Source organism: Protopterus annectens, chromosome 2.part1, assembly GCF_019279795.1.
Source record: "Protopterus annectens isolate FY-2018-M chromosome 2.part1, PAN1.0, whole genome shotgun sequence".
Taxonomy (NCBI): domain Eukaryota; kingdom Metazoa; phylum Chordata; order Ceratodontiformes; family Protopteridae; genus Protopterus; species Protopterus annectens.
Genome location: NC_056729.1, coordinates 974,856,742 through 974,880,449, shown reverse-complemented (window position 1 = coordinate 974,880,449; position 23,708 = coordinate 974,856,742). Strand labels below are relative to the sequence as shown.

Here is a 23,708-nt window from a genome sequence, read left to right as displayed (position 1 = left end):
ATGATCAAAACAGAGGAAATTTTCAACCCACATTCTGAGGTCCCTAACTACATTTTTACTTTATAGTGAGGTATTACCAATACTGTATGTTGAAGGGAGGGGATGCCTATCAAATGTGATGCTAGGGATTTTCTACAAAATGTGATACTTTTTCACATTTAATCTGAGCCCATTTCCACAACACCAGGTATTTTACAAGTATTAGTTCTTACTGAAGGGTATGGGTGTCAAAGGGAAATTTGACAATAAGTCCTACTTCACTTTACAGTCATCTACAAACTTAGTTAGCCAGAAGCCCTGATTCCCAGTCTGGAGACACTTTATTTTCAACAATATTTGCACATTAATGCCAATCCACAGACTGGATGAGGCAGGACACACACTATATAGGATAAAACTACAATGCACATGTCCATCCTCTCTTCCTACCACTGCCATCTACAACTCAACAATCCATCTCCATGGTAGACTACAACCATACTTTACCACAATCACTTAAAATGTTTTACAATCACACCAACCGATATTAATACCTGTAAGACACTCACATATGGTCATAATAAACTAACACCAAAAACTAACCCACTCACCTCCCACAAACAAAACAAAATACTGCACAAATTAACCAAACTCTATCTACACCTCCTACTCACACTGACCTGCTGTGGTGACACACACCCCAACCTCGGACCCACTCATACTATTACCACTAACCCAAGCACAGCTAACTATCTACAACAGACCCGACTCATCCCTCCTTTTCCTAAACATAAACATAAGTAGTATACTAAACAAAATCCAGGACCTTCATGCCCTACTAGCCTTATAGAAACCAGACAGTCATATTAACAGAAACCAGGCTTAAACCCTATTCAGGATTTTTTAAACCTGAAACATAGCAATAATGAAATCATAGCCCCAGGCTATAATATAATAAGAAAGGATAGGGTAGAGAAAAAAGGTGGAGGGTAGCTATCTTATTTCAAAGCCATCTCACCCTGGAACAGTTTGACTGTGATACCCAGGAAGTTAAGGATATACAACTGATCCTGGCAAAACTCAAACTAAACTCTCACAAGCAAATAGTAATTGCAGGAGCCTACCTCTCTCCAGGCTATAACATCAACACAACAGGAAACCTACTTAATTGGACCTCCAACTCCCTTCCCCATGAAACTATAGTACTAGGTGACCTTAACATAGACTGGCTCAAATGATCTAACCACAACCCCACTACCCACATCAACCTTCACAGATTCCCCCAAATAATATCCAACCCCACCAGAATTGACAAAGCAACTAAACGTCAGTCCATCATAGACTGGATTCTGTTATCCCATCCCTTCCTTGTACAACAGTCAGGGTGTCTCCAGGACAGTCTAAGCGATCACCAGCCAACCTATCTAATTAGGAATAGATCTAGCCAACACATCAACCAGCCCATCCTTAGAATGATATGCAACAAAAAGTACTTCAAGGCCACAGACTTTAGTAGATCACTAAAATGCTGCAACCGGACCCCCCCTTAAACAACTACCCCTCAACAATGCTGTTCAATATTTTAATAACACCTTTCTAGACATCTTAAACTACCATGCACCCTCTAGAACAGTAAGGATAAAAAACAATCATGCCCCATGGCTCACAAAGGAGACTAAAAACACAATGAAAGAAATGGATAAAAGCTGGATACTGTTTCAAAGATATAAATCCCCTAAACTAAGGCAAAATTACCTAGAACTTCGTAATAAAGCTAAAAGACAGATTAAAGTCGACAAAACTAACTACTGTATAAAACACTCAAGAAAAATATGCACATAACCCACAAAAATTCTGGTCCAGCATAAATAAAATACTATACCCAGGGAAAGCCTCCACCCCTACCCCTGTGCTTCCAAATAATGATACCAATATCCACACACAATTCAACAACTTCTTCACTGAAACTATAGTAAAACTAGCAAATGCCCAACCAAACAAACACTCCAACACAACTATTCACCCCACTCCACAATAATGAAACAGACCACTACTACCTGCAACCAGTCCCAACCAAGACAATCTCAAATCTCCTTCAGCGACTTAGACCAACTACCCTGGCCACTGACAAATTACCTGCAGATTTCCTTCAGATATCTGCAGAGGCCATATCCTATCCTGTATCTATCCTCATAAACAGATCTCTATCTGAACATAACGTACCCACACCTTATGGAAAACTTTGCATATCATTCCACTTCATACAGGCAGTTCTTCCCTAGAACTGACCAATTACCGCCCAATTGCTATCCTATCCCCTCTATCCAAAATACTGGAAAGAGTTGTCCATTCCCAACTAATATATTACCTCCAAAAATACAATCTACTATCCAAAACCCAACATGGCTTTAGACCCTCCCACAGCACCACTACTGCTCTCCTTTCCTATGCCAACACAGTTAACCAGCATAGGAACAAAGGCTTATTTGTATCTTCCATCTTCTTAGACCTACCAAAGGCCTTTGACATGGTGAACCATAATATGCTTCTCCAAACCTTGTCTAACCTTAACCTTTGCTCCTCCACAATAACTTGGTTTCACAGTTACTTATCAGACCAACATCAAGCAGTACTATGGCAAGACAAACTGTCCACCCTACTGCCAGTTTCCATAGGAGTCCCTCAAGGATCTATCCTAGACCCTCTACTATTCTCTCTTTTCACTAATGAGATCTCTTCAGCCCTACCCACTGCCTCAGTAGTGCAATACGCAGATGATACCACCATTATATGTGGTACCCCAAACATAAAACAACTACAAACCCTTACCCAATCAAACTTCACTCTAGCTGAAACATGGTTTGCCAACATCAAACTTATTCTCAATCCCAACAAAACTAAACTGATTCTGTTCAATCCCGGAAGATCCCATACCTCAAAAGAAACATTAACTATAAACTCCAAAATTAATATTCAAATCACACCAACTCCTCACACAAAACTACTATGTGTAGAAATCGATCACCAACTAAAATTTGATACCCATATAGCACAAACCATCAAAAGCGAACATGAAACTTGACCTACTCTATAGAAACAAACAATTCATGACCACACATACTAAAACTACTACTGCTAGAACCCACTTGCTATCCATCCTACTATATGCCTCCCCCATATTAACCAACCTGAGTCAAAAAGACCTAAACAAAATGGAATATTGTTACAACAAGATTGCCAAATTTGCCACTGAAGCCACACATAGGTCCCATCATTGTACATCCCTAAAACAGCTCGATTGGCTAGAGCTACCCCATGTATTACTACTGAATCAAATCTCAACAGCACAAAAGCTCTACCATCTACCAGATAAAATCCCAGCCCTTCAGAGTATTATAGAGCCTTACAGAGGCTCTAGAAAACTAAGATCTAGCAACCAAAACCTAATAAAAGTAATCAGACACAAAAATGAAGCAGGTAAATCCCTATTTGCCTGCACAATAGCCCAGGCCTGGAAACCACATAACCTCCACAACCTCTCAAAAACAATTTAAGCACCTCCTAAAAAACACTACTCTAATAATTGGCTATGCTCATGCTACTCCCCATGTTAATCCAGACCATGGCAAATCATAAGATCTCCACCAATATATACTGAATCCTACAAAGCACTGTAAAGTTCCTTGTAGAATCAACCTCTACTGCCTATATGAATGAAGAATTCTTCCTTACAAAACTGAACCCTAATAAACAGTAACCTCCTAATCTAAGACTCTCTCTCAAATTGTATCCTAAAAATTAAACAACCAACTCTAGACCTTTTCCTTGGCGAACACCTGCTCTGTTGATGTTATCCCTACTAGGGAGTAAAAAAAAAAAAAAAAAATTTAACTACTTTTTCTATGACTGCCTACTTATATTTTTTTTTGTGTAGACTTAGAATCTAGCAATCATTTTTATGTAACCCATGGATTATGTGATATTGAACTGTGTATGACTATTTGCTGCATAGAATCACACCGACAACTTGTAACTTTGACATTAACCTCTACTGATGCTTATTACATCTGTACCAAATGATTTAACCAACTTGTAAATTAACTAACTTGGAGCTTTTCTCCCTGGGCCTCCGCTGAAAATGGACCTGCGTCCAGTCGAACTCCCCAGTTAACAAATGTAAAATAAAATAAAAAAATTGCAGTGTCTTTTATCACTGGTGAACATTACAAAGTAAAGAAAATAAGCATGCTTTACGGGTATAAAAGTGCTGGATGCCAATAACAGTTACATGCTTCAGTAGAGATCTGTAACATTATTTTTCAGTTTTCTATACTGTCTTTACAAATATAATGAGCTTAAGATATAAACATATTTATATTTGCATCCCTGAAACATACATTGTGAAAATATAACTTCTGTGGTGCTTGATGAAGACAGACAAAACATTACTTACGGGATTTTAGGTACAAGATAATAGGTATACAGAGTTCTGTGTTAATTAATTCTGTAATTATTTTAAATACTTCCAATGTTAGTAATTTTAGTTAATGTTAGTAATAATTTGAAGAGAAAACTGGTATTTAATCCTTGTGTTGAATAGCTCTGCATCTTTAGTTTTTGTCTACAGTAAAAGCAAAAAAGTATGCCATATTTCTGGAAATTTTTAAATATAAATACATTTTTGCCAAATGCATTCTTGTGCTTTGTGAATCAGCTAAACATTATATAAGAAATAATTCATAATAATTAATAAAAATGTATGCCAATAAGCTATTTCTTTCATACACATGTATTGACTTGCTTATGTTTGCATTCACAGTACAGGACACTGAAGTTTAAATTTCTCTCCACCTGGTTTGCTGTTTATATGCAAGCCATCAACCAATTGCCCAAAGATGATTAACAAAAAGATCTTTATTGACAATGAGTAGTTTCTCCTGTCGCTATCACAGCTGTCTTAATTTAAGAGCAAACTGTTAACGTGGGTCAAAACTATACGTACTATTTTCACTCTATAAGCATTCGTAATCCCTAGTTCCCACAAGACCATAAGAGACAGAGAGAAATGCCAGCATTGGATGAAACAAGAACAGACAAGTTATACAATGAAAACAGTCACAGGTGGAAAGTGCAACAATAACACCTATTTCAGAAAGGCACCCCACAAGGCAAAGGAATAAACGTAGTGGTATAGCAGTGCAATGATTAGAAGGAACTCAGGCCAGACAAATATTCCAAGAAATGGATAAAACTAAAATCCATTAAGTAACCTGCACAAACGAGACGATGCAAAGAGGGCAAAAATGCACCGTATACATTAAACTCAGATACCTGCTGAAGTCCGAAGGCAAACTGTTCACCAGTAAAGCCTTATTCTGAAACGGAGATATATTTAGCGATCTGCAATACATACACCTACAATTAAGCTGCAACTATAGCTAAATGGCTTCACTTAGCTATCTACTGTCCTATCATATTAGCAAAACGCATTACTCACTGTACTAAGCATTTAAATCTTCTATGCTGCTGACCAATGGATATTTAAATTACCTTCCCAGACGCACCGTCCCCTAAAATTACAAATTTCATCTGTCGCTCAAGGTTCTCCTCTTCGGAATCTGACATTGTGGATGTTTCAACTTTCAGCTTATGAAAACAAACTACCGAGCTTCTGTTTCCAATCGGAAAACCGGATTTACACGCACAGCGCTAAGCAACCAGACGCCATATTCAGTCTTAGGCACTTTTATTAAGGCTAAACCATGTCCTATTCAGGGTGACTTTGAATCGAAAAGTAGAATGCTGCGTACTTTAAAAACTTGTGTGCATCAACTGCAAACTGTAGCTCATGAATATAGCATAGATATGTAAATAAAATGTGCAAACAGATAACTGTCTAAGAACAAATGCTTTGGTTACATTTTACTAATGAAATGGTTTGGTCCACTTGCGATGCTTCCGTAACTAAGGCAGGAGGGAAAAATAGGTCGAAGGAGAAAGTGTTACTGGTGGATTTTGTAATTTTGAAAAATTGTGGTTCTTAACTTATGTTATCGTAATGGTACTTATTCATGTCTTTATATAGCGGTGGGGTGACTCAAAAGACAGAGTATATGTTGTATATGTGATCACAGTCGTGGTCCCCATTTTCTTCTTGTTAGAGATATTGGGCTTGGTAGCAATTCTGTTTCTGCGTAGAATGTCTGTAATGTATTAACGTTGTCACCTTTTCCTGTCTGAGTCATCAGGTCTCTTCTCTTTAGCTTTCCCCATTTTTATTTCTTTACTTTTCCCTTTGTTTTTGCTCGCTTTCTGCAGCTTTATTGCAGAGCATCGCACTATGTGGTAGATGGTGTGCCTTTCTTTATTAAATTGCCGCACGTATATTGGCTTATTACATGTTTTAGTATTTATTTGATATGTGCTGGTTTAATGTCTGTATTTTATTTTGTTCCATAAGTGAGGTAGCCAGGACAATTTTCAGCCGCGATTAGGTGAATGATGTAGGAATATGTTAATAGAAATACAGCCATTGTGGTACAGCGGTTAGCGTTGTCGCCTCACAGCAAGAGGTTCTGTGGTTCGATCCTCGGCTGAGGTGCCTTCTGTGCGGAGTCTGCATGCCCTCCCTGTGGTCGCGTGGGTTTCCTCAACACATCTCGAAAACCTGCTGTAGGTGGATTGGACACTAAAATTGGCCCTAGGTGTAACTGCGTATGTGTGCCTTGTGTGGAACGTTGGGCACCGAGCTATAGCAACTCGACATCATGAGCGGACAGGTGATCCGCTGTGGCAACCCCTAACCGGGAAAAGCCGAAAGAAGAAGTCCTGTCGTATTTGCAATCCGCACTGAAATTCTTCTTCTGATGTAGTAGTATTGGGTAGCCCCATAGCTCTCTCCCTTCCAACTCCAGAATACTGAACTTGTAGCTCTCATAATATGGAACGAATGGACAAAATGTGGAACTCTCATTAACAACGTCAGCCAAGTCCGCAGGATCTCTAAAGTGTATTATTTTATACACATTGTAAGCAAATTGCATCCTTTTGGTGTATTAACATGATATGGTATTTCTTAACGAGAACATTAAAAAAATCGTAACACAATGAGTATAACAGGACCCATTCGACGTGGAACGTGTATTTTTGAGTGAGGAACGTTCCTCATGAAGAGGTACCCTCCTGTCATCTCCAAAATGGAACGTTTGTAGTGTGGAACAAATATACAACACACCTGTCAACTGTCCAGATTTGTTTACCTTATATATTTGTTTTGTGCCTCCTAAAAATTGTTTTTCTTGCAAATCACTGAGGAATGAAATCACTAAACATTGACTTACATTCAAGTTTTAGAATTCATATCTTTCAGAAATATGCATGCTAGCCTAGCAATTTTCTAAGTTTATAAGAGCAATATTTAAAATCTGTACCTATTTTTGGGCCTTTGTTCCCCATTATTTTAGGGTTTGTCCAAAATTCTTGACTAAGGTTTAGAAAATGTGTGAAACACTAATTTGAAGCTCACAACATGGTTAAAATATTAGTCATCGTTGCAAAAATTTATGTTGATAATATAATTAAATATTATATCACAAATATTTGTAAAATATTCTTACAATGGATGTGTGACATGTATTTCAACGTGTAATTAACAGTATTGAATATGGAATGTGCCTCATAATGAGATACAGTAGAGAGGTATACTGTGTGTAGACGGATAAAGATACTAAACTGTTCCAGTTACCTCTACTAATCTGTTTTTCACTCTAATTACATTTTAATTGTTGCTGCTGCACAGATAATTAATTACTGAGTGCCACTTCAGTAAGTCAAGGCTTGGCTGCATGTTGTAGTGTAGCAGTTGGAACAGGTTGTTGAAACTGTGAGCTGTTGTTCATGTGGTGCTTGGATGATGGCTCAAATTAATTGCTGAGTGCCACTTCTGTAAGTGAAGGCTTGGTTGCATGTTGCAGTGTAGCAGCTGGAACAGGCGGTTAAAACTATGAGCTGTAGTTCATGTGGTGCTTGGATGAGTGGCTTGAAAATTGCAAATTTACCTCTGATTTAGCATGTATGTACCTAATGGACATGATGCTAGCAAGCCTTTATAGTAACCATAAAATTCCTTGGGGTACTGATACCTCAGCAATATTTTGGCAAATATGGAGTATGCTTGGCCGGGCTTAAAATGGTTCCTGGGTTGATAGCCTAGTAATCACCTACTTATCTGCTACCATTGTGAGTGTATTATTTGGGGGTGCTAAGCTGTGTCCTGCTGAGAGACACACTGCTACAGGTGGAGGGTCTGACTTTTTTAGCTTGTACACCTAACCCACCACCCACAGCAGTCACTTAAAAAAATCACTGTTTCCACGTGTAGTATGTACTTAAATATCTTATGTTGACCTTTATTTTAACTATGGTAGGGTTTTGAAGAGTCAGAGGCGTCAAGATTTCTGTGAATCCACCTCCTCCATAAAACTTACCTTTACAACAAATGTAGCTCCACCAGCTGTTCAAAAGTTTCCTAATAAAATGATTTGCTATTAAACATAGAAACTGAAATAGTCACATCCAGCAGAATGCTGTGTAACAGTGGACTTTATTTTCAGTACTGAGGTTAATGTTCATTCCAGCTGCAGTCAGATTTACATAAGCTTCACCATTGACTCATAAACTATAAATTAGTTCTCAACCCTTCCAAACTGTGGTTTTTGGATCTCCACAGAAAATTCACAAATCACCTGACTACCTGTTTTTGGCTTTACACAACCATGCCATCAAAACAACCCCACCTTCAAATACCTAGGATTATGGCTTTATCAGTTTCTAAACTCCTATTTCCACATAGGCTTAGTGAGAGCAAAAATAAGCTGCCTCCTCTTCTGGACCCCTAAAATTTCCCATTTTGTAGCTCAACCAGCCAGAGTAGCCATAAGTAGAGAAGCTCTCTCTCATCCAGAGTATGAACTACCCATTTTTTTTTTCAATAATTTTTATTTTTACATTAATAAGTGTCACAAATAAAAACCATCTTACAACATGACCGTGTGCATGTGTGTATATATATATATATATATATATATATATATATATATATATATATATATATATATACATACACATACATATATATATATATACATACATACACACATATACATATGTTATACATTGATGTCAAATACCACAGGATATAGTTCATACAACATATCTATTTACACTATGTACATAGATGCTTTCATTGTTAATTCCACAGTTATATAGACAGTATATACGTTCGTAATATCCAAGTTATTATTTAATATCTGAACTTGTATGTGTTCTTTGGTTCCATTATAGTGTATTTCTAAGTTGCTGTGTGATGAATTATGCTAATATGATGTTAAAGGTTTGTTCCCAAATTTCCCTGGATTTCATGTTTTTGTTTTTTTTATCTGTTACTATTTTATGAGCTAAAAGGTGTTGTATAGCTACTTGTTTAAAACCCTCCCAAGAGATATTTATTGTATCTAGCCATTTAAAAGCTATATACAGTTTCATTAGTAGGAAAATTGTTAAAAGTGTATTTGCTTGTTTTCTTGGGATGTTGGGTGGGAGAATGTATAACAGAGTGAATTCCCAAGTTAATGTTGATGTTTGATAACCCGTTTTTTGTAATTGTACCTTGAGAGAGTTCCAGAGTTTATAGACACATTTACAGCTCCAAAATACATGGATTAAGTCAGCTATCTGGTCCTTACAGTGTGGGCAGAAAGGTGATTTTGATGTGTTAAATTTGTGTAGGATTGCAGGTGTAAAATAAGCATCATTATTGATCATGAGCTGAGTGTATGCTAACTTTTTGAGGGGTAGAATCTTCAGTGTTAGATTGATTGCCTGGCTTATTTGCTGATCATCTATGGATGGTTTAATTTTTCTCCAGTAGTTAGAGAAGAGGAGGCCCTTCTGGTATTTGATTTCATTTATCATTTTATATGAATTGGTAATAGTTTTCTTTGTTGTGATAATAGTTTTCCAAAGCCTGCTACAAGTTTCTATGTCACTATTGGTCATAGTAATATTTTGAAGATAACTGGAACACAGTTCTTTGATTTGTCTTAGGATTATTATGTGTGATTTAGGGAGGTTTAAGTTGGTCCTCATTTCTTGTATTGAACAGTTAAGGTAGGGATAGATATCTTGGATTGTTTTATCTTTTAGTCTGGGAAAAGGGACTAAGTCCAGCATCTTATTGTTTATTTTTAAATTTGGGTTTTATGAAGGGGTTGCAGTATTGTCATGGCATGTCTAAGGTTCAAGAATTGAAAGAGTTTTTGCGCTAGGTTGATAGAATGTTTTAAGGGCTCTATAATGTTATAAGTTTGTATTTCTTTCTGCTTCAGGAATGGAAGTGCTTTGGGATTGAAACCTAGAGCTTTAATATATCTATAATATATTGTCACCCAGAGAGGAGACCAATTTTCCATTGACGGGTTATGTTCAGCTATTCTCAATATTCTGTTAGTGTTAATGATCGAGTAGTACATTTTAAAATCTGGTAGATTTAGTCCTCCTTTGCTTTTGGGGAGTGTTAATTTTGGATAGGAGATTCTGTTTTTTTGGGTTCCCATATAAATTTTGCTAGGAAGGTATGAATTTGTTTGAAGAATTTATTATGTATTGTTGTCTGTGATGTCATGAATATATACATTAATCTAGGTAAAATGTTCATTTTGATTATTGATACTTTGGCCAAGAATGGTAGTTTTAGGTTGTTCCATCTTTTGCAGTCTTGCATTATATTTTGCCATTTAAGGTTTACATTGTGTTGGTAGAAGTCTTTGTTACTCTGGAAAAAGGTGATTCCCAGGTATTTAGTTTCTTCTTTAATTTTTATTGTGTTTAACAATGGTATTAGTGAGATGAGTTTGGGTGTTTTTAGGGGGAAATATTAGTTTTATTAAGGTTTAGTTTGTAGTTAGACATAGTCGAGAAATGTTCAATTGCAGCTATTATTTTGTTTATATCTGAATGTGGTGTAGTGCAGTATATGTTCAGATCATCTGCAAATGCAGTGAGGTATATTTTGAAGTTGTGTATTGATGGAGGAGTGTGATATGTATTTTGTTTAATGTATAGAAAGAGTGGTTCTAGGTATAAGTTAAACAGGAAGGGTGATAGTGGGCATCCTTGTCTTGTTCCATTTTTTATTAGGATCCTATTTGACCAAGTTTTATTTATATACAGAGATGTGTATGGGTTGCTATAGAGAGTTTGGATGATCTGAATGAAGTTATTGGGTATATTAAAGTAGGGTAGTGTTTGGAGTAAGAATTCTAGATTAACCTTATCAAATGCCTTGTGGGCATCCACTATCATTGTGTAGATGTTGATATTGTATCGGTTAGCGTAGGATATTAGTGCATCTAATGTTAATGTATTGTCACTAGTCTGTCTATGTGGTGTAAAACCGGATTGTTCTGGGGAGAGGATTTTTTCTATCAGATTTTTCATTCTGTTTGCAAGTATAGAGGTAAATATTGTAGTATCTATATTTAAGAGGGAGATGGGTCTGTAGCTGTCGGGGTTTTTGGGGTCTGTGTGTTCTTTTAATATAAATATAGTTTTAGAGGCATTAAAGTGGATATAATTTATTTTATAGTTTATTATGTAATTCAGTGTATAGTATAGTAGTTTGGCTATCAAGCGGCAATATGCTTTGTAAAATTCTGATGTGAGTCCATCCGGACCCGGAGCCTTATGCACTTTTAAGTGTTTGATTGTTGTAATAATTTCACTGATGGATATCGGCTCAGTTAGTTTTTTGTTGGTCTAAATTGAGTTTAGGGAATTTCAGTTTTTGAAGAAAAAGAGTTCTATCTTCCTTTGAGGTTTGTAGTATTTGTGCTCCATATATTTGAGAGTATATTTGTTCAAATGTTTTAATAATGTCTTCATTTTTTGTGTAGTTTTTGTCTCTGTAGTGTATCTCTGATATATTGGAGGCATTTTTGTGTTGGCAGATAATTCTGGCCAGAGCTCTAGATGGTATTTGAGCTTCTTCTGTATAAGTGGCTAACATTCTGGCTTCATAGAAAGATAGGTTCCTGGTTTCTAACATATATAGATCCCTTTGCAGTTTTAAAAGTTCTGCTTCTGTTTGGTTCTTAGGGTTATTTATTAGTTCTTTTTCAAGATGCTCTATTTTCCCTTTCAGTATATGCTCCTCTTTCAGTTGTATTTTTTTATAGTATGCTGCTTTTTTGATAAACAATCCTCTGATTTGTGCTTTGGTTGCAGCCCATTCTATGTCAGTTGGTACTTGGGAGTTAGTGATATTTGTAAGAGCTATGTTTAGTATTGCTTCTGTTTCTTTTATTACATCCATTTTGGAAAGTAAATTAGGGTTTAATGACCAATTATGACCCCTATTCTCTAAGTATATATTTTTGTCCCAGTTAATGTTCAGTGTGATTTTGGAGTGATCTGAAAAGAACCTGGTATGTATAGTTATTGTTGGGTCCATGTTAATGAATATGTCAGAGATTAAGAAGAAGTCTATCCTTGACCACATTTTGTGGCATTGCGAATAGAATGTGAATTTCCTGTTTTATCTGCACTGTTCCCATGTTTAAAAGGGTCATATAGTTTGAAATCTTGTTTGAGTTCATTAAGGGCTAATGTGGCTTGTTTATTATGTGATTTGGTCAGATTAGATTTATCCTTTTCTGGGTTTTGATATGTATTCCAGTCACCTCCAATCACTAGGTAGTGATCTTTAAATTGGTTTAAGGTTGGGTATAATGACATAAAAAGTGTTGTTGGTTATTACAGGGTGCATAAACATTAAGTACCATTATAGGTTTTGGTATTGTAGGACTATTAAATGTTACATAGCACCATCTTCCCTCCTTGTCAGCTTTGGTTTTAAGTATTTTTTCCGTAAATTGGTTTTTAATTATTATGGCATCCCCAGCACTCTTTGTTTTCCCATCTGAAGCTATAATTTGACTTATCCATTTCTTTCTGCTAATTTCTGCCCATTGCTCTGCAGTCAAGTGTGTTTCTTGTATTAGTATGAGGTTGGCTGTGGTTTTTAATGTAAGGTGTAAGAATAGTTTTCTTTTCTTCTTGTTTTGGAGCCCTTTAACATTCCATGATTCTATTTCCCACATTTATTTATTAGGTGTATTCCTTAGATATGCCATGTATATTAGTTTTGTTTTGTTAGTTTTGTATGTGTTACTGTGTGATGGTTTAGGAAAGCATCTATTTATCCCCGTCCCTACACTGTGCCTAACCACTATATCCCTGACCAGGAATAATCAGGGGGGGGAGGATGAAGGTTCATTATATGGTTTACCTTTACGTCTAATCTTGGAATGTGTTTTCTTTTTAGATATAGATTTACTCCATAGTATCCCCCCTGTGTTACTATAAACAATGTGGACAAAGCTGAACAAACTAGTTCCCTCAACAAACACTGCTACTTAATATCCCTAGCCTCTTCCAACATATTATTTATACAGTGATGGTATTGCATTTAAGTTACAGCATGTATTGTTTTTGTCTTGTGACTAATTCTTTCTAATAGTATTTTTAAAACAGCATATTAATATACATTCCTCAGTAAATTATAGCAATATGTGTACCATAGTAATATTGTTAAACAATCAATCTTGTCATTTTTACATTTTTCTCTCATTTGACTTCTTTTTCCTCCCCTTTACTTATTCAGGTTTCAGCCTTCTTTGGTGCCTATAGTGATGTTTTTCCATATCAATCTGTGTGGGTTATAAAATATATACTTGGCACCTATTTAACAGAAGTAGGAAGTATAGAGAGACAAAAAAAAAAAAGAAAAACAGCTTAGCCAAACAGTCCTTCTGCTATAGTTGACATATTAAGGCTATATTTACATCATCCCAGGATTGTTAGGTTATTTTACTAATTTCCTGAGATTACTTCTCTCCAGGATCTTTTAACACATTTCTAGTATTTACATAAAACATTTAACAATTTTTTCCCTTTTTTCCCAATATTAATCTATGAGCTAGCATAATTCTGACAGTTTATTTCTTGCCTATTATTTAAGGCTGGAGTTTCATTCACCTACACAGTACTGGGTGTACTGTTTGAGTGAATGGTTCAGTTCAACAGTACCTTATTTCTTCAAGGTTTTGCTTGCAGGTTGGTTGACATCTATGGTGCAGCTTTCTTCTTTTAGCCGGTGCAGATCAATTTTCATTTTTCAGGCAGTAAAATCCTTTGGAGCTTGCTGAAATCCATTTTGTCTGACTGTTCTTAATGAAGCCATCAAAAGCCTAAGGGGACTGAATTTGCAAGCCAATATCCGAGATGGGAACTTCCTTCCTATATTCGTGCATCGGAAACAGCAGTTCATTTTTGGTTCCCACCCAGGCTGTACTTCCCTTTCCTGTGTTCCTCATGGCTCACATCAATGACCCAAGGGCCTAGACAGCAAGGGGAAGATTTCAGAGATGGATCCCAGCTAGAGTGCTCATGAATTGGGTCGTTTTTTCATCCAAGGGACCTTTATCTTTTTTTTGTGGATTTATTTCACTTCTGAAGGTGGAATTTGGTTGAAAACAGCCAGGAATGTCTCTTTTGCCTCTTTGGGGTTAGCAACCATGTATTTAACCTCTTTGATGTAAAAGATTAACTGATTTGGATATTTCATCTGGAATTTGATTTTTTTTTCTATTAGGAACCTGCAGTATGGAGATAGTGGTTGTCTTGCTTGTCTTATTTGTATTGGGAGGTCGTGAGCAAAGGAGATTTTATTATTATTCCAGGTGAGTATGCCTTTTTTCTTTGCTGCCAGTATGATTTTATTTACATCTTGGTAGTTTAATATTTTAATATAGACAGGTCTTGGTTTCAGTGATGTTTGCATTTCCCTCAGGGCTCTGTGGGCTCTCTCTATTGTTATTTGCTGCATTTCTTCAGATTCCTCTAGGAGGGAATTTATTATTTGCTTGATTGTTGGTATTAGATTGTTATGAAGTACAGTTTCAGGTATTCCTCTGATGATGATATTGTTCCTTCGAGATCTTGCTTCCAGGTCTGTTAATTTTGCTTGTAAGTTTTGTATTTCTTTGTCATGGGCATCAGTTTTTGAGAAATAGAGTCTATTTTTATTTCATTTTCTATTATTTTGGACTCAGATTTTTCCATTCTGGATATTATTTGGCTGAATGAGTCACCAAAGGTTTGAAATTGTAATGATAAATCCTTTAATGCTTGCTGGATAGGTAATAAGGCAGATTTTATGTCTTCCAGATTAGCTGGCTGGTCTGTCTTGGATTTATTTGTATTTTTAAGAGTTGTCAGTTTGTTTAGTTGTCTTTTTGAAGTTGTGTCTTTCTCAGGTGAGGCTAGTACTGAGAATTTGGTCTTAGTTGTTGTTGTTTCCATATTATTTTCCTCTTTTGACATCTTGCTGTATAGTGTTTTACCAATCTTGCAGTCAGATGCAGGGCCTTAGTAGCACATTGCTTAAGCTGTTATTCAGAAATCTTAGTTAATCCTGCTGTTTCTGAGCTGAATCTGTCACTTTTTCTTCCTCTTTTGTTTGCTGGATGATATTAGCAGTAAATATCTACAGTTATTTCTGTATTATTAATTCTGCGTTGCCTTCTGGGTTTGTTTTAATCCAGGGTATATCGAGACCTAGGTGATAGCAGTGCTCACAGAACAGCGGCCATTTTGAACCGAGTCTGAACTACCCATTTTTGCATTTGCTGCCAATAAAAACACTACCACAATCCAGACAATCTCCAACAGCATCTGCTGATTCATTACTAAGTTACCTCTCCACTTGTGCTACTATATCACCCCAGAAAAAGCCAAATGGCTACCCATAAAACAAAGATATAACCTATTGTTAGGGTTCCAACTCCACCAACTGCTCCAACTCCTGACATTTACTCCCCTTGCAGCTAATCTTCATGAAAAAGAATCCTCATACAACCTGAAGCACTACTTATAAGCTACGCCATCTCATATTACCCCTAGAACCAAACTGCTCAGCACTGCGCATGCATTCTCCCCATTATGTACCTACTCTTTGGCAAGCTGTCCCCATTAACTTAAAGGAAATCAGACCTTACTCTAAATTCAGAATGCAACTCGAAAAGCACCTCCTCAGTCCAAGCAAAATGCTCCTGCTTCAGTACAGGACATACCACTTAATGTGTTTACCCACTGTCCTTTCCACTTCTCTTCCCACAGAATTACTGAAGATTGGTACACTTTAGAAGCTAATGTAAATATTGTACATTACATTTTTCTTGATTACTATAATACCTATATACAGTTTTTATAATTAATCTAAATTACTGCGTTATTGCTTGAATTTCTTCATTCTTTGTGTGTGAAATGTTTTGTATTTCACCCAGGCTGCGTCTGAAATTGATTTGTATTGCTTTGTGTGCTAAAATAATATAAATAAATACATAAAGTGTTAATTTATTTTAATTAGAAAACTGTCATTTAAGCCAGTTAGGATATAATTCATTGTATATTGAGCATGAACACACAAATTTAAAAACTTAATTTATACGTGCAGTGTGCTAGTTTAGTTGGGCGGCCGTGGTGGTGAACCGGTTAGTGTTGCTGCCTCACAGCAAGAGGTTCTCTGATTCCTTCCTCGGCTGGGGTGCCTTCTGTGCGTAGTCTGCATGTCCTCCCTGTGGTCGCATGGGTTTCCTCTGGGTGCTCTGGTTTCCTCCCAAATCCCAAAGACATGCTGTAGGTGGATTGGATACTGTAAATTGGCCCTAGGCTTGAGTGCATGCATGCGTGTGCCCTCCGTGGAAGGTTGGGCGCCAGGCTAGCAACTAGACACTGTAAAACTCCACTGCCAATCATGAGCGGACAGGTGATCCGGTGTGGTGACCCCTAACCGGGAAAAGCCGAAAGAAGTAGTGTGCTAGTTTAATTAGAGCTTTAGCAACATAACTGAGGAGCATATTTAGACATTAGCTTGAAAACTTTCTGCTTGGTTTCTTTGTTTTATTAGTTTTGCTTTGCATTATTTAATGTACAAAAAGGTTGCTTGATTATCTTGTCTTCATCTACTCTATGGATGTTTAGGGGTTTACATGCCGTCTGTTCCTTCTCTCCTGTTTCCATTCAAGGCATCAACTATTTGTTAAAATCTTATGGTTCACCTAGATTTGATAGGTTAACTTCTAAGTTTATTAAAGCCAGTGATATAACTTCATGACAGCATGCTATTAATTTTCCTTAAGTGTTGGCACCTTTCATAATCTTTTCAAAGTTGTAATAGTTGTATCATTACTCAAGCAAGGAACCATGGATCAGCAAATCTCATATAATCTGTGTAATAACCACTCTCTAAGGTATTATAAAGGGTTATATCTCCTCAGTTATCTCACTGAGTGATGTTAACCTTGTTTTTTTTAAGCCACGTACTTTTGATGCCACATAACTCTGAGTAGTAAGGATATCCTTATTGATTAAAGACTTTGATTCTGTTATTCCTTGTAAATTACTCAGAACTTCAGTGCTGTGGTCAACATTTTATGTAATTAAGTGGTTCAGAAGGTCCTTATTGCCCATTCAGTTATAGTTAAAATAAATGTCACTTAATCTCACCCTGAACAATTGGTTAGAGATGCATCACAATGATCTATAATGACGTCAGTGGTATTTACTGCCTTTATTAATTCCTTTGAAATTCTACTTTCTTAGTTAGCTATTGTTTTTATGCATATGATATGGTGACCTGGATATAAGATTAATTATGTCTGCAGTTTAGTTTGGCTTTAGCTAGTCATCTGGAGTGAATGTAATGCTTGGTTTAATTCTATGGGATTTGGTTTTAATTTCAACAAAACCAAAGCTATGTTCTTTAGGACCCCTAAACACTTTTACTATCTTACTTGGGTTGTAACATCACCTATTAAAGTAATTCTGCCCCAGTGGATGAACACATACTTTGTTGTCTTTAGATTCTGTAAGATTTAAACACTTGTAGTGACCATTTTCTTGTGTGTTAACACCTGGGATTAAAAGCATCTTATCAGCTAGGCCCTTAATGTGCTATTAAAATTTGCAAGTAGTAGCAAATAATTATGTTTTATAGTTCAGTCTGTTGGACTGGAACATTACTGTATTACTTTGCTAAAAGCAAGCAAACAGCAAACAAAAATGCATTATATCATACAAAGGGCTATTTCATCTTCGAGCACTTCATTTAAAATTTCAAATCAGAAACCTTGCCCTACCAGAAGATCCTTAGTAAGATGCAAATCTCTTTGTAACTTATCTGCTAGTATTGTGACCTTAATTCAATCATATTCCTTTGAATTTTTTACTAGAGTTTTATCCTTCTTGTCTACAAAGTTATGGCATCCACTTCCATTATGCATCAAGACTGCATTATCTACAAACGTTTTAAGAATAGTCTGTAAGTTTGCTGGCTAAACTAGAATGTCTGTAGTTTTAGTAAATACTACTGTCCTCATATGGATATATAATTTGATTTTTGAGATATTTGCCTAATCTGTACTTAGGTTAACTGCAGTCAGTTCTGATGTACGAGATCTCTGAATTCATCTTGAAACTATATTTGCTAATATGTATTGTATAATATTATACCATGGATTATGTTAACTGGCCATCAAGCAGCTGGGTCTAACTTTAATAATACTTCTTAGCACTATTCTGACTATACTAACACAGCAAATAATACACAGTATCAACATATGTGGAATGTTTCCCTTATAAATATGTCTGAAAAAAGCAGTCAAGATGAACATTTCTCATCCCAGGATTTACTTGCAGAGTCCACTATCGTTTAATCATAATAAATGAATATAATATTTTGTCACCCCCCCCCAAAAAAAAAGACACTGCCAGAGTCACTCCCTCTTAACTTACACCAGTCATGTCATACACACTTTTCATATAGTCATATGTAAACATGTTACACACAGACACACACACAGTTTTAGATATAGTTTAATAATCTGGCATCACTCGTATACACCTCATCTTTTTTGCAATTTATACAGATTTTATTTGATATTGCAGACTTAAAATGACTTCAAAATCTGTGTGTGTGGGTAGATGAGGGGGGGTAGAAGCTTCCTTATAACCACTTCATTGTTTATAAAAACACCATTGACATAAGTAAGTGGTATGTATTTAACTCTTTTTTTTTTACTATTAATTTTTAGTGTTATGTGTTTGCTTTTTCTTTTTTTTTTTTTTTTTTTTTTTTAATTTCTTGTTATTTTGAGCTATGGGAAGATTTACTTTCAAATAGATACTGCATTGCTTTTTATTTTGTGAAGATATGTTTCAGGTGAACACAGTGGAGTCATCAGTTTAGCATATATATATTATTGAAATATTGGAACTGCTACTTGTAGGGCTGCATTAACCATATTAAATGTATACTTGTAGTCTTACTGGATTTGAGTATCTTTGACCCATATTTTCAACCCATTCTTTATCTACTCCACATCATGAATTAGTAGAAATATCTATATCTTGCTCATAATTTAAAGGACATGTCACGTAAACTAATATCTCCAACAGCGTATTATCTTTACCTCCAATATATCTGATTCACCTGATTAACTTGTTTGTTCTGAACTTTGATTCAGCTTACTACACCTTTACTGTTTGTTCTGAACTTTGATTCAGCTTACTACACCTTTACTGTTTGTTCTGAACTTTGATTCAGCTTACTACACCTTTACTGTTTGTTGTAAACTTTGATTCAGCTTACCACACCATTACTGTTTGTTCTAAACTTTGATTGAGTGTACCACACCATTACTGCTTATTCTATACTTTGATTCAGCATACCACACCATTACTGCTTGTTCTAAACTTTGATTCAGCATACCACACCATTACTGCTTGTTCTAAACTTTGTTTCAGCTTACCACAACATTGCTGCTTGTTCTAAACTTTGATTCAGCATACCACACCATTACTGCTTGTTCTAAACTTTGATTCAGCATACCACACCATTACTGCTTGTTCTAAACTTTGATTCAGCATACCACACCATTACTGCTTGTTCTAAACTTTGTTTCAGCTTACCACAACATTGCTGCTTGTTCTAAACTTTGTTTCAGCTTACCACAACATTGCTGCTTGTTCTAAACTTTGATTCAGCATACCACACCATTACTGCTTGTTCTAAACTTTGATTCAGCTTACCACACCATTACTGCTCTAAATCTACTTTGCATAATCTAGTCCTCTCTTTTAATCTTACTGGTTTGTATTAGATGTCCTGACCCAGCAACTGCTACTCATATCTCCACCATTTGCACTTCTCCTATTTTAACTCTATTCTCCCTTTTTATTACACTTCTGTAACTATACATATCTGTGTTTTATTAGATTTTCTGTGTATATATTATCAGATTGTTTCTGCTTAATCATAAATGTAAACAACTGTTATTTGTATACTGTACATTGTTTTGTTAGATTATAATGTAACCCTGAGTGAGATGGTAATGGTCATTGTTCATTATTCTACCCGTTAAAGAAATATAAATAAAATGTGGTTTAAAACAATTTAAAAAAAAAACTCAGGTTAGTTTAACTGGCATTTTTAATGCACTCTTGTCTGTGATCTTTTCTTGTGAGCATTAGAAGCAAAAATGCTTGTTGAGCTGTGTAACCCTAGAGAATGTTACATTAAGTGCATGCATAGGCAATGCCGTTTACTTGAGTGTGTGAGAACCTGCCTTTCCCCACCTAATCCAGAGCCACCAAATAATAATTTATGAAATATTTTCACTGTAATAGCCCATAAATTAATGTCATTTGGGACTCAACAGGTCAAACTTTGTGTATTACATGTCTGATATAACCTCAAAACTTAAGTTTTGAATTTAAATACTGACCCTAAAAGACGGCTCTTTTGGCCATTTTTAATTATACTGAAACGTAGTATTCATCAGATCCAGATAATATGTAATTTTCTACACTAATTAATATGTATTCATTGTATTAAATCATATACAGGTTTCAAGGAAGGAGGAGGAACAAAGGCTTTCCTCACAGGAGCAAATTTGCTGACGTAGTCAATTGAGTAAGCAGGACATGACAAACTGCGTAAACCCTGACATTTGTATTTTTTCCAGCACTTCTGCATTACAATTTTAATGTAGCCTACCTAATTAAATAAAGCACTGATAGTGATTTATACTAATAGAAGGTAACAACACTGAGTAACAGCAAAATTGAATTCTGGAACATAGCAGCACCATAGTTCATGAAGTAAGTTCTCAGAAATTCTACACTGAAATAAACCCCCCAAAGTATAACACATTGAAATAATTAGCTCAAAGACCATTCAAACTGAATTGGAACGACGTGTAGAAATTTTCTGGGAGTTTAACCTAGTTTGAAATACATTCTTAAGGAGTGAAGATATTTTGGGCAAAACAGAAAAAGTGGCTTAGCAGCTCTAGTAGATTCATAGGTTCATACTAGGCTATCTGCCCTGGGGCAATTATAAACCTAGCCCGATTCTGTATGGCTTATGCCACCCCTTGATTTGAGTATACTGTGCCCTTTTTAAGGTTTAGTTTACTGTGCCTCTGTCTAATAGTGGCACGGAAGTAATCCCTGGGACAAACCTACGATCCCCCATCCACCTATCGAGATTCTTCTTGAAGAGATTCAGTGAGGTGCTCTGCCTCACATGAACTGGAATTCTATTCCAGAGCGAAGGGAGCCTCTGGGTTATGAACCTGTCCCTCCAGCAAGTTCTATTTATTTCTATGCTGAGGTTCAAGTCCCTCAGTGTGGCTCTAAGGGATTTAGATTTACTGAGGTGGAGCATGTCCATTAGTTCTGGATTTGACATGGCTTTGTATGTCAGGCATAGATCGCCTCGAAGTAGGCGGTATGCAACTGAGTAGAGCTGGAGTTTTTTTAACCGAGCAGCATATGGCATCTGTTTGAGACCCTTGATCCTCTTGGTGAGATACTTTTGGGGTCTCTCTAATTGCTGCAGGTGTCGGGTAAGGTACATCCCAAAAGGGGCATTGTATTCTATGATGGGCCTGATGAGCAATGAATAAAGGGGCACGATTACCTCTCTTGATCTAGATGTGAAACCCTTCGTGATGAGGTGGGCTATGTAGAAGGTCTTTCTAACCACTTTGGCAATGTGGTTTTCAAAGGAGAGATTGCTATCAACTTGGGTCCCCAGGTCCCTAATAACTTTCTCTGTACTTAATGGGTTTCCGCCTATGTGGTAATTTGTGGGCACATTGTTTTTGCCAAAGGGTATGACTATACATTTTTTGGCATTTAGCTTTAAACCATGGCGCTGGCACCAGTTATCTGTCTCTGTGAGACCTTTTTGAAGGATGTTTGTGTCAGCTTGAGAGTCGATTATGGCGCCCAGTTTGCAGTCGTCTGCAAACTTGGTGAGCCATAGTCCTCCCACGTTTGCCTGTACCTCGGAAAAGTATATACCGAACAAGAGTGGTCCCAGGACAGAATCCTGTGGGACGCCACTTGTGACCGGTTTCGAGTCTGACATGGCTCCAGCAACTCTCACTCTGTGGGTTCTGTCTTTGAGCCAGTTTGCGACCCATCTTGTGACATAGGGGTTTATATTTAAGCTGGATAGCTTATCTATGATGCCCGAGTGGGGTATTGTGTCAAATGCTTTTGCAAGGTCCAGATAGGCTGTGTGGACTACCTTCCCTTCATCTATGGCTTTCGTGACTGTTTTGAAGAAGTCAACCAGGTTCAAAAGGCAGGATCTGCCCTTGACAAAGCCGAACTGGGTAGGATCTAGTATCTGTAGGTCCCCAATGTCTTTGTTTATGAGCTCCATGATGATCCTCTCCATAGCCTTGCAGACTAAGCTAGTCAGGCTTATGGGGCGATAGTTTCCAGGGTCTGTAGAGGCTCCACCTTTGTGGAGTGGGACCACTGTTGCTGTACGCCATTCTGTGGGCACATATCCTGTAGTGAGGCTGAGATTGTATAGCTGTTTTATTTGAGGGATTAGTTCCTCTTGGAGTTCATGTAGGACGCAACCTGGGACGCCATCTGGTCCCATGGAAGCAGTGTTTTTTGCTTTGGAGAGGGCAGCCTTCACCTGAGCATCAGAGATGTTTGGGAGGCAGCCCTCTGCCGGGATAGATACTTGCTCTTTTGGGGAGGGGTGGAGAAGTTTGCACTGAACCTGTCTGCCAGAATATTGGCGATGTCTGTGGGTTCAGTGTATTTTTTGTCGTTTAGAATCAACTCAGAACAAGTCTGGGAGTTGCATCCCAGGTTCCTAACATAACTGAAAAAAGCCTTATGATTGTCTTTGGTGTCCTGTGCAATTTTTCTCTCGAAGCTGGCCTTGGAGGATTTTATGACGGATCGTAATTTTTTGCTAGTACTGATCAGAGATGCCTTCCCTATTAGGGATTTTGCTCTATCATGTAGTAGCTTCCTCCTTCTGTTGTACAGTTTATTTATGGCAAGGGTCCACCAGACTGGACACCTGCCTTTGGATGATTGGGTCTTGGTTTTGTTTGGGATAGCATGATCCATGCATTCCCGGAGATGTCCGTAGAATGCGTTTATATAGGATTCTGCAGTTTGGGCCGTAGTTTCCACTGGCCCTGGGGCCTTGAAGGATTCCACTTCAGTTTGAGAAGTGAGAAGTTCGCTTTTGAGAAGTTTTTCACTGTGGTTTTCTGGGCTGGGGGTGG

At 37.0% G+C, this 23,708-nt stretch overlaps 1 protein-coding gene across 1 annotated transcript in view; it reads right to left on the bottom strand.

Annotated features, from left to right (window-relative positions):
* Positions 1 to 5,707, bottom strand: part of RAB28 (RAB28, member RAS oncogene family) — a 769,471-nt gene extending 763,764 nt beyond the window's left edge. Inside the window, exon 1 of the mRNA XM_044062586.1 lies at positions 5,530 to 5,707. Within this exon, the coding sequence (XP_043918521.1) occupies positions 5,530 to 5,604 (75 nt within the window). The 5' untranslated portion in view covers positions 5,605 to 5,707. The remainder of the gene's footprint in view (positions 1 to 5,529) is intronic.
* Between the last annotated feature and the right edge of the window lie 18,001 nt (positions 5,708 to 23,708).